The 12481-nt window shown below is 29.8% G+C and overlaps 1 protein-coding gene across 2 annotated transcripts; it reads left to right on the forward strand.

Moving 5' to 3' along the window:
• Positions 1–4399: 4399 nt before the first annotated feature.
• On the forward strand, positions 4400–7885 carry LOC125844934 (ethylene-responsive transcription factor RAP2-7). 2 transcript variants are annotated; one of them, XM_049524299.1, is made up of 10 exons: positions 4400–5203; positions 5283–5308; positions 5427–5457; positions 5543–5630; positions 5723–5868; positions 6184–6228; positions 6335–6438; positions 6523–6641; positions 6923–7042; positions 7374–7885. In XM_049524299.1, exons 1-10 carry the CDS (start codon positions 4674–4676, stop codon positions 7653–7655), a joined length of 1491 nt encoding a protein of 496 aa, XP_049380256.1. In that variant the 5' UTR covers positions 4400–4673; the 3' UTR covers positions 7656–7885. The 2 variants fall into 2 exon arrangements, with proteins under 2 accessions (XP_049380256.1, XP_049380257.1); XM_049524300.1 differs by lacking the exon at positions 6184–6228 and having other exon boundaries at positions 4403–5203.
• The last annotated feature ends 4596 nt before the right edge of the window (positions 7886–12481 follow it).

A 12481-nucleotide genomic window follows, 5' to 3' on the forward strand; every position in this document is an offset into this window, starting at 1 on the left:
AAATTTGGACAAATTAGATAAATAGTAATGTTAGCTTCTAAAAAATGTGACATCATCATTTACATATCCAACTTTTATATATATAAAAAAAGAGTTAAAAAAGAAAAAATAAGTGATTTAAGAAAATTATATAAATAACATTAATGATGAGATGAAGATTAAGAAAAAACGTCAAATAAATTAGTTGTATTGATGATGATAAAAGTTAAATAAATCATTTTTTCTATTATTTAAATTTTTAACATAAAATTTCCAATGTTTTAAAGTTAAAAATAAATGTTAAAAATTAAAAAAAAAATGGAGGCAATAATTATTTTATTAAAGAAAAATATGTGTAGAAAAAGTAGAAGTAGATGAAGCCAAATGAGTAATAATAGTAATTCTAATAAGGACTAATGAGTAATAATAATAATTCTAATAAGGACTAATGAGTAATAATAATAATAATTGCAATGTTAGTCCTTGGTGTTAGTCCTTCTATTAATGTACAATTGTTTTTCCACATTGTACAACTAATTAATGCAGTGAATAGTTAATGTACAAAATTGTATGCATGTTGTACAAGAGTATTAATGCAATGTTGGTCCTTTCCAACTCTCATTTCTAAATAAGAAGTAAAATATACAATATAATATAATAGATAATGAAATAATACGTAACAATTATCCAGTATTGGTGACAAATGTATGGTCGGCAACGACAAAATTGATAAATGTGATTCCTTTTCCATGTTAAAAATTTGTTGTGGGTGGAATACTCATATTAGTAAGTATTTTTTTTTTAAAAAAGGGTGCAAAATTAAAATGAATAAATAAAAGTGAAATAGGAAGTATATAATCAACATCTCAACATAAATTTGGATATTTATTCATAAAGTAATGTAGTCGACAAATGAGCAAATTATAATTATGATAGACCCTAGAAAGTAAAAAAGAAAATATTTCTCATCTCAAATTATCTATCGTATTTTTTTTATACGCTTCTAAAAAAATAGTATTAATCAAGAAAGATATTTATTATTTTATCCTCTTTTTAAGTTGTAAGATATAGACTCTTTTCATTAAATATTTATAGTCTTTAAGTACAATAACTATTAAGACAAAATGAAATTAAATACGTGATTAATTTGGACTTAGAACTTCTAAAATAACAAACAATAATTTGAAACAATTACTTTTTAAAATTAGGAAAGATAAGTTGAGATTAAAAAAAAAGTATATATCGAAGTACAAGATAAAGAGGTCACTACAACTATTTTCTTACTCGAATAACTTATATTATAATATACCATGTCAAAAAATCAAATTATAAGTATATAACAATATTTATTCAAAACAACGTTACTGATTCTAGATTCAGAATTCGTTAACAAAAATCATTTCACACGAAATAAAAAAAAACTATATTCTATGATTTCATATTTGCAGATATTTAAAAAAAAAAAAGATTTCAAGGGCTAATCAATCAACCAAAGTAAATATCTATGCATGTGAAATACAAGAAAAATGGAGCTTTCACAGTCTGAAAGAAACAAGGTAAAAGTAAAGACAAAAGAATACAAAACAATAAAATAAAATAAAGAAAATTCCAATGAACACGTGATAATCAACGTTAAATTTAAAGTTGCAAAATGTACAGCTCAAGAATTTTTTTTTAAAAAAATAATTATTAATTTATAGGAACAAATACTCCTTTTGTAGAAATTAATAAATTTATTTAATTTTTTACTTATCCTTTATAAAAAAAATTATTTGGACATTTATCAAACTAAGTGAAATCTATTACTTTCTTCTAATGTTAGCTCTATTATTGCGTAAAAATATAATGTATAGAAATCAGACTTAAATTTTCAAAATATAAATAATAGAATTAATTTAATAAAAATAAATATTTATAATAAAAACTGTCAAACGAAACGAAGGGGAGTAATTATTTAATTAAATAGCATAGGTTCCATGCTTGATTTTTCCAAAAGAAGATAAAATGGGACAGACGGTTGCATTTAATAGCTAACTTTTTATTTTATTTATTATTTTTATAATTTAATGTATTACACTTTTCATCCATGATAATTATAAATTATTATGATAGAAGGATGAAATTTTAACCAAGCATTAAAAATGTATAAATCTCAAAGAGAAAGGCACTCCAAGGTGTGGCCGGAGGGAAATCGTTATTCACGAAGTCGTCACATGTTTAAATTTCAAAAATATAAAAAGAATGAAAAAAGTTTTAACCTATTTAAACGTTTACGAAAAATAATTATAATATTTAACTAGATATATAAATTAATATACACATTATTATACATAAACTATGTATACTATATATTCAGTCAATTGACTATCTAAAATTTACCTTTTAAGTAAAGTTTGATTTTATATCTTGTAATTTTCTATCTCATCGTTTTTCTATTTCCTTTTTTAATTAAAAAATACAAATATATGGAGTATATTTATTAACTAAGTATTATTTTAATGACAAACTATTTATATATCAAATCCCCCTACCCCACCAATATGTGAGTAAATTGACTCAAACATTTATTAATTGTTAATAAAAAGAAATAAGAAAAGGAATTATTTTTTAAATTTATATAACACTTTCTTTTAGTTAGTCCTCGAAAAATGGCATATTTTTATATTTAATAATTATCTAATTTTAAAATATTTATTTAATTCTTAATATGATTAGGCCACAAATTATAAAAGTTTTTTTTCTTAAACTTCATATTCAGTCAAACTATAACATATAGGACCCGTTTGGTAGGCGGTATTAGATAAATAATCCATGAATTAAAATTTAATCAATCTAATACATTATTTGGTTACTTTATTTAATTTAATCTATGGATTTCTTATCCATCATATGTGGTCTTATCTTATCCCTAGAAAATGGAGGGATAACTAATCCAAGGTTTAACAAACCTTGGATAAGATCCCTAAATGACTAAACTATCCCCTTATTCCTTTTCCTAAATTTCTTTTGTAATTTAATTTCCTTCTTATTTATATTGAATGGTTATAAATGTTCTTTTTTAATTCTCCAAATTCGTTTTGTGTAATTTAATGATTTCACTAAAAAAAAATTCTCCATTTTTTTTTAATTCAAGATAGTTTGTCGATTAACCACTTGAACTATTTTTTTTTATATTTTTAAAAAAAAGAAGCTTTAGGTATTGAACAATTTAACTAGTCTTAAATCTATGTTAAGTTTAAGATATACTTGATCAACAAAAATTAGAAATACACCGTGCCATTAATGATCTCCTTAGTGGTACATCACACATTAAAATTAATAACAATTTATATATATATATATACACACACACATATTTGACTTAACTTGTTAAATGGAATAGAAAATTCCACAAAAAAATATATTGTCCGGCAGTTATCTACCTTGACCCAATTACATGAAATTAGCAATCTCACAATAACACAAGGGTATAATAGGAAAGACATTTTTTTGTAGAGTTTTAAATCAAACACAAGATTAAGTGGAAAGTGATGAACCAAACACTTGACAAAAAATAATTCATGCACTACTAATCCCTGCGTTACTAATCTCTGCATTATTAATCCCTGCATTATCAATGTTTGTACCAAGCGACCCTATAATTGACGAAGAAAATAATACTCCCTCTATCCCACTATATATGACTCACTTTCCTTTTAAATCAATCCAAAAAAAACCAACACATTTCTATTTTTAATATGCTTATTTTACTCTTAATGAAATAATTTATATTCATACACATTTCTATCACTTATTCCAAATCACAAATTTCACAAATTTTTCTTTCTTTCTTAAATTTTGTGTCAAGTGAAACTAATTCGTATAAAATGAGACGAAAAGAGTAGACGACGACACAACAACAACCCTTCCATTTTTGAAGAGAGAAAAATAAAAAATAAAATAAATAAATATTAGTTTTTCCCAAAAATAGGAATAACCAGCCAAATGTCCTTCAGTCACACGTCCCATCTTTCCTCTTTCTTTCTCTGTACTTTCTTTAAATAAAACAAACAAAATACTCTTTCCATATAACACTTTGGTCGTTTAGTCGGAAATAAGTTATCTTAAAATTAATTATTATGAGATAAATTATTTCATCATATATAATTTCAATATTATCTAATACATTTAATTAAACGCATGATAAAACAATCCTATTTTTTTATTTCTGAGATTATTATACATTATACCTCGCACTAAACAATTCATAATATCTGCCCTTTTATCTTTCTAAAAATAAAATAATTCAACAAATACATACAAAAATAATAATAAAATTTCATGAATTTTATACATTTTATACAGTCCACCATTCTTCTTCTTCTTCTATAGCTTCACTTTTCCTCCATTTTTTCACCTATATATATATATACACCCACCACTTCATATATCTTAACAATCACTCTTTCTTCTACTTCTCTCTATTTATTTTTCTCAATTTACAAAATAAAATATGTAAGAATCACTTTCATTGCTTTGTTTTTGTTGAGCTTCTCACTTTCATTGCTCTGTTTTTGTTGAGCTTCTTCAATTTGTGTTCTCGACTTTTCATGATTCAATTTTTCTTGGTAAATGTTTGAAACATATATAATATAAGTTTGAAAAAACAAAAAAGTTAATTAAAAAAAGTGAGAATTTTGAATTTGTTAAAAGGAATGATGTTGGATCTCAATCTAAGTGCAATTTATGATGGGAAACATTCGTTAGCCGATGAATCGGGAAGCTCCAATTCATCGGCAAGGAATGTAGAGGCTAGTAGTAGTGCCGGAGATGACGAGACGTGCTCCACACGCGCCGCTGCCGGCAGCGGCGATATGTTCGCTTTCAATTTCGACATACTTAAAGTTGGTGGTGGTGGTGGAGGTGAAAATAGCCGGAGCTGTAGTAACAATGATGATGAAGAGGGATATGTAGTAACAAGGTCCGAGTTCGTGACTCAGCAGTTGTTCCCAGTGGACAACAATGCTGAGTTGAATCGGACCCACACCTCTCGGACATCTGATTGGGTGGATCCACAGACGGATCCACCCAATACTGTTAGTTTCCGAGAGGTGCAGCAAATGGGACGCCTACAACAGCAACAACAGCCAGTTAAAAAAAGTAGGAGGGGACCTAGGTCCAGAAGCTCACAGTACAGAGGTGTTACTTTTTATAGAAGAACTGGTAGATGGGAATCACATATATGGTTTGTGTTACTTTTTTTTTTTTAATTTTTTTTTTTTTGTTATATTGTTTGAGTAATTTGGTTAATTTACTTTGTGTAGGGACTGTGGAAAACAAGTATATTTGGGTATGTACTATGTAATTGTTATTTTTATTATTATCTAATTGATTTATGATTTTTTGGAGTTTTGATTATGCCTATTCTAATTCTGTTTTGGGATTTTTTGTTGTTGGTTTGTGTATAGGTGGATTTGACACTGCTCATGCAGCTGCTAGGTAAATGATTATATAATTTTTGTTATGTAGATAGTTTGTCATATCATTTCAGATGGATTGATGAATTTTTACTTCATGGTATCAGAGCGTATGATAGAGCTGCAATTAAGTTTCGGGGTGTTGATGCTGATATAAACTTTAACCTTAGTGATTATGAGGAAGATATGAAGCAGGTTAGAAATGTTAAAAATTTGTGTTAGTACTTAAACATGTTAAGCTCAATGTTTCTAAACATGGATTTTGTACTGTTTGTGAACTAATGTAGATGAAGAACTTGAGCAAGGAAGAATTTGTGCACGTGCTGCGACGCCAGAGTACTGGTTTTTCGAGAGGGAGCTCGAAATATCGAGGAGTAACGTTGCATAAATGTGGGAGATGGGAGGCTCGGATGGGGCAATTCCTTGGAAAAAAGTAAGATACTATACTTATTGAAGTTGTTGTAGAAGTAGAAACTTTATTCATTAACAATCTTATCGGAGTGGATACTTTTTTCGTTGATATCGTTGTAGGAGTAGTCTCAATTTAATGTTTTTGATCGTATCCACCCAAAATACCATTGTACCTGCTTCGGATCCTCCAAAAGTGTATTACGTTTGAAGGATCTGATATAGTTGTGGCAACATTTTTGGAGGATCCGAGTATCATGTATCTTAAGAATGCGTATTTGAAGAAGAAATCAGTGGGACTATAATATTCATGGTGGGGATTCCACTGCTTACATTGCAGGTATATATATCTTGGGCTATTCGACAGTGAAGTAGAAGCTGCAAGGTCCTAATAATCACGAATTTTATCTTCGTAATATGAATTTACTACCCTTAATATCTCAACAATAATCAACCAACCGGTATCTCCCTTTTTATTTTATGCAAATTAGGGCGTATGATAAGGCCGCGATCAAATGTAATGGAAGGGAGGCTGTTACCAATTTCGAGCCAAGTACATATGAAGGGGAAACAAACTCTAACCCTCAGAGTGAAGGTTCGTTCATAAACGCTTGCTATATTCATAAATAATGTCGCTCAATGTTGTTGTTGTTTCATTTATAGTATGCGTATAATGCAGGTAGCCAACAGGATCTTGATCTAAACTTGGGGATCGCGACTTCTTCTCCGAAGGAAATTGAAAGGTCTTCGAGTTTCCAGTATCATCCTTATGATATGCAAGAAGCAACGAAATCACAGGTATAAAACAGAGTAGTTTACAAAGAAATGCTGCAACAGATTGAATTTGATAGTCTTCTACTTTCCAATTATGAATTATCCCTTTTGTTTCGTTGTATCTATGTTGCTCGCTCTTCAAAAATGTTGCCTCACCCATGTCAGATCCTCTAAAAATACACTACTTTGGAGGATCTAACACGGTTACACGGACCGTCTAACATGTTTGAAGAGTCGAAGCAACATGACTTTCTCTTAGATTGAAATGATAATCGGTTTTCCTTCGTGTTTTCTTGATTCCACAGATGGACAAATCTGGTTCACCGATAGTTAGTAGTTCACATTACAAGGCATTACCTGCAGTGACATCTGAACAAGCTCACTTGTGGAATGGAGTATATTCCAATTTAATTCCCAACTATGAGGTACAAAAATGTTCATCCTGTTTTATAGTTTTCTGCAGTAATACCCGTAGGTTGAGGGTTCGAGTCACACTGGAGGATGAGTCGGAACACTATTGATCCTCCTAGGGATGGGGTGGGAAAAAAAAGATGTGCATATGCTTTTCGTAAGTATTGGATTGTTTTCGGATGGTAAAAATGCGAAGTACTAATCTTGTGGCTACAGCATTTTACTGTACAGGTTAAGTTCTATGTAATGACAGTGCTCTTCATCAGTATAGTTTAACTTGTTACAGCATGTTACTTACTATCTGCTACTCGATGCTCGAGCTAAGTAACTAAATGGACTTTGCAGGAAAGAGTATCCGGGAAGAGAATAGACGTAGGTACCTCCCACGGACACCCAAACTGGGCAATGCAAATGCATAGTCAGGTCGGAACAACGCCAATGTCAATGTTCTCTGCTGCAGCATCATCAGGATTCTCAACTCCGGCTACCACTGCTTCGGCCTCTCAAATGTCTAGTCCCAACAATCCGAACACTCTCAATCTTTCCTTTGCTTCATATTCGTCACCATCAACGAATACAACTCAATACTATTACCAGATCAGGCCACAACTACCACCACCTTCATAACATGTATTTTCCCCAGCATTACTATTAATACATTTTACATATAACTCAAAACTGATTCCATTTGTAAGAATTGTTTGTTATCAATTCATTTACATGTTGATTTTAAGTCACAACTTGTAAGAATTGGAATGTGAAGATTCAAATTTCCATCATATTTTGAGCTTTTCCTTGCTTATTGTTGTGATCTTGGGAGCAAAAGAAGCTCAACTATACATAGTGACCTTGTTCAATTGTCGATTGTCTATATACATTTATGGAGTATCGTCTTTCTTCTTTACAAATAACACAGGAGCACCCCAAGATAAATTTATATTGTTAACTGAACACATTATGAAGTATGAACTTTACCTCAAGTTTAATTCTCGATTTCTCACCTTATAATCTCAAGACTATAATCTTCGGATAATTTTGTCTGCTAACCAAACAACTTTTTTCACAATTACTAGAGCAGAGCAACACAATCGTTCATGCTGGGGCCTAATCTACCCCCACACACTTAAATAAAAATTGAAAATATAATTGTTTTGGCTATCAAAATTATTATTTCACATTGAACAATCACACCATTATTTTTCCTAGTTTCACATCATGGTATTTGTCTTTTTAGGCAATTATTGAGAGTTGTCACTCAAATCTTCCATTAAATGCTTCTAGCCTGTTTTTCCTTGGTTGAGTCTTTTCATTGCTTATATTATATTATAAATAAAGAGAAAAGAAAAGTTTATATTTGCATATAAATTTAAATTTCAAAAAAAAATTATTTGAACAAATAATCACTCATAAATTTTAACTCTAACTTCAAATAGCTTCTTTTTTTGGGAAAAAAGGACAAATATACCCTCGAACTATCGTAAATGGTATGCATATACCATTCATCATACTTTTGAGACATTGGTACTCCTTCCGTCCAAAAACTAGAGCATATATGTCCTTCACTCTAACGGAAGACTAAACAGAGACACGTGACACAATCTTATTCGTCGATTCGATATTTAATAAATGTCGGTTCGGTGAATAAGATTATGACACGTTTAGTATAAAGGGTATATACGTTCTAGTTTTTGGACAGCAGGGGCATCAATTCCAAAGGTATGACGGATGGTATTTGCATACCATTTACGATAGTTTAGGGGCATATTTGTCTTTTTTCGTCTCTTTTCTTAGCTTCAACAAAATATTTTCCCAAAGCATATACTTTGCACATAATTATTTATTTATTTTTCAGAAAAATCTCATAAGTGTCCCACTTTCTTCATTATATGACCTACTTTAATTGTCTACGAAATGACAACATAACAGTAACCTATATTCCTAGGGACTACTTTCATTGTCTTGACATGTTTAGTATCTTTCCAAACACAAATGCCACATGTTTTTTATATATAATTATCTAGTATATATATTCCAAATATACTTATCTGATTAATTCAAATTTATAATGTATAGTATCTATTTAAGAGGAAGCGCTCCTCACGAGGAGCTTTTCTATTCCCGGGGCTCTATTTCGAAACCTAAGGATGGAGGATTCCATCCATCTCATAAACCGCTTGGTGGGTACATGGTAGTATCTTCTTTTATTAATTTTTCCACTTGTATTTAGTACCCCGCTTGTTATTTGATTAATTCAAATTTGTATCAAAAAAATTCACTTAGGAACGTAAAACACTCTCTACTAGAGAAAACTACTTACAAAAGGCTCGAACGTAAAATATTTGATTAACAATGGAGTAATGTATCACTCCACCACAATTTTGGTCATCCCTGTTTTCAACCTAAAACTTACTGTTCTTAGAAACTGTACACTTTAAGTTCCCTAGTCATGTGTTTGGCATGATAGAAAATGTTTTTGATAAAAAATGTTTTTTTTAATAATAAGTGATTTTTTTACTTTTTTTGAAGTGTTGAATAACTAAGCGAAAAATATAATCCAAAAAATATTAAAAGACTATGATGTTGAGATGGGACGGAGAGTGATGGTTCGGGGTTGGGGGTATTGGGTGTGTGGAAAAAAGAGACAATAAACTTAGAATGTCATATACGAAACTTGTTTTCTTTGCTTTTATTAGGAATTAAAGTCATTTCCTCATTTTTGAGGAACTTGTTTTCCTTGAGAAAATATATTTTTTACCAACCAAACACAAAAAAATTAAAAATATTTTTTTCCGTACCAAACACATGCTTATAAAAAGGAGAATATATATCTAACAATAATAGCATATCCAATGTAATCTCACATTGTAAAATTTGAGAAAGGTCATATGTACACAATCTTACTCCTATTTTAAGAAAATAAAGACGTTATTTCTGATAAACCTTTGACTCAAGTTTAAAGTTAAATTCCTTATGACCTAGTAATCAATTTTGTGACTATATAATGTGATACTATATATTTTCATTGTAAGCCTAATTTTATTTTAGTGTTGTACTTTTCTTTAGTAAGGTATCCAAAGCATATTGTATACTTATTATAATATATGCATGCAAAAAAAACAATTACACTAGGTTAAAAGTTGTACATGTCATCAGATAGGACATTTTAAAAGTATATTGTCAACAACCAAAACTAATTTCTGAAAAAAAGAAAAAGATAGAAAAAGAAAAAGAATTGGAGAGGGAGATGCCACGTATATTTATCATAAAATTAAATATAATACAAATGATTGAAGGGGACATAATAAATCTGCCTTTTCCCTTATCTCAATTCTTGTCTTCTTATTTCTTTTAATTTCTTTATTATTGCCCCTCTTGACATTTAAAAGAAATTATTTTTAAAAAATAATATTTTAAATTATAATTTGAAATAAAATATTTTGATAAACGAGGCCTTAAATGGTAGAAAATAAATAGTATGTTTATCTTCAACTTAAATTTTAATTCTTTTCTCCTCTATGTATACTTATTTCTTTTTTCGTGTTGTCGACGATTATGAGCTAGATTTTCAAAATTAAATTATTTTATTTTATTATGTTTGATTCATGTCTTCGAAAATAAGTTCTTTTTTATTCATCTTCTATAATCGAGAAATCTCTTAATGTCAGTAGTGCAAGTTTCGAAATACAATGAATAATTCTCTTTCCTTTAACAACCTTCCCCCACCATCATACATATATCAACAACTCCTTCAATCTTCAACCAAAAAAAAAACTCCATGAATACGACGTAGATTTTATCTCTATCCTTTTTTAATAAAAAAAGTTGTAGTTTTCAATCTCCACGAACCGATAACACGTAAAAACAATCATAGTTCAAAGGTATTTATGCCTTTATTTTCTAAGATTTANGTTTCGAAATACAATGAATAATTCTCTTTCCTTTAACAACCTTCCCCCACCATCATACATATATCAACAACTCCTTCAATCTTTAACCAAAAAAAAAAAAAACTCCATGTTTGAGTAGGCTGGTTAGATATACGACGTAGATTTTATCTCTATCCTTTTCTAATAAAAAAAGTTGTAGTTTTCAATCTCCACGAACCAATAACACGTAAAAACAATCATAGTTCAAAAGTATTTATGCCTTTATTTTCTAAGATTTACTTGTTATCATCACCGTCTTTCATGTATTCATTGATTTAGTGTAAAATAGTGGCTATGAATAACTTTTTCAGCATGACAAATAGTGTATGATTTGAATTAAAGGAGCAAATAAATATTAGTAGCAAGTACATTACAAGTGGTTCAAAGTGAAAAGATCCTCCTAGCATGTACCATATAAATTTGGTTATTTCTCAACTTTACATGTGAAATGCAATGCATTTGTACTTTACACTATTCTCACATAATCTTCCTTTTTTTCATTCGCTATTCGGTACTCACATTAGAGTTTGATTAAATTTGTATTTGCATCGGGAAGTCCTACATTGGGGTGAAACTATCCCTAACAAATGTGACTCCATACTCAGAGGAATTCAAACTCGAGACATTTGGTTAAGAATAAAAAGTACTTACCACTCCACTACGATCCTTGTTGGTTACTATTCTCACATTATCAATTGCTCTTTCCTTTATGCTATTTTTCAATTTTTTAATTTACTCCACTTAGGTTTGAGAAGTTCTTTTGTCCTATGTTATTCCTCAAACATAGACCTTTTTTTTTGCTACACACCTATGATGATTGAATTAATAGTAGGAGGACAAAGAACTATGACCTATATATGGCTTTTCATACACATGGTAGGTCCATAAGTTTGGTGGATTTTAATTGCTCATATCCATGGGTCCTTTTACTCACTTTTTGTTGGATTTGGGTCAGATTTTGTATTGCTAAAGCTAGGGGGTTTTATGTTTTTGGTGTGGGCCTTACATTGTAGATATTTTTCTTCTACCTGTAATAGATTAATATTAAAATTTGTGGCACTAAATTAGACACCCCATTGTTGAGGTGTGTGGAGGGGGATGGGGAGAATAGTCCCCTTTGTACTCCAAAATTTGGTCATTTAGTTTAAATAGTTTTATATCTGAACTATCATCTATGATTAGCGTTGCGTTTGTTCATAAAATCTTCATTGACCTGACATATACAAAGATTCTATTTGTTGGTACAATATTTTTATTGACTTCTTTAAAATCTTAAACTCTCCCATTTCAAATTGAAGGTATTGATGCCATGATAGAAACAAGACCACAACTAAGAAAGTGGAGAATAAGATGGTGGATGTTGCGGTTGGAATAAATTTATTTGTATGCATGATAGTTTTAACATTTAATCTTAACTTTTAACCTTGTACAAATTCACTAAGATTTACCATAGTGAAATTATTATTCCACGTGACATAATTATGAAACAAAAGAGAGAGTGTGCACGCATCATCTGAAATTAGTCGT

The sequence above is a fragment of the Solanum stenotomum genome, chromosome 11 (genome assembly GCF_019186545.1).
Source record: "Solanum stenotomum isolate F172 chromosome 11, ASM1918654v1, whole genome shotgun sequence".
Classification (NCBI taxonomy): Eukaryota; Viridiplantae; Streptophyta; class Magnoliopsida; order Solanales; family Solanaceae; genus Solanum; species Solanum stenotomum.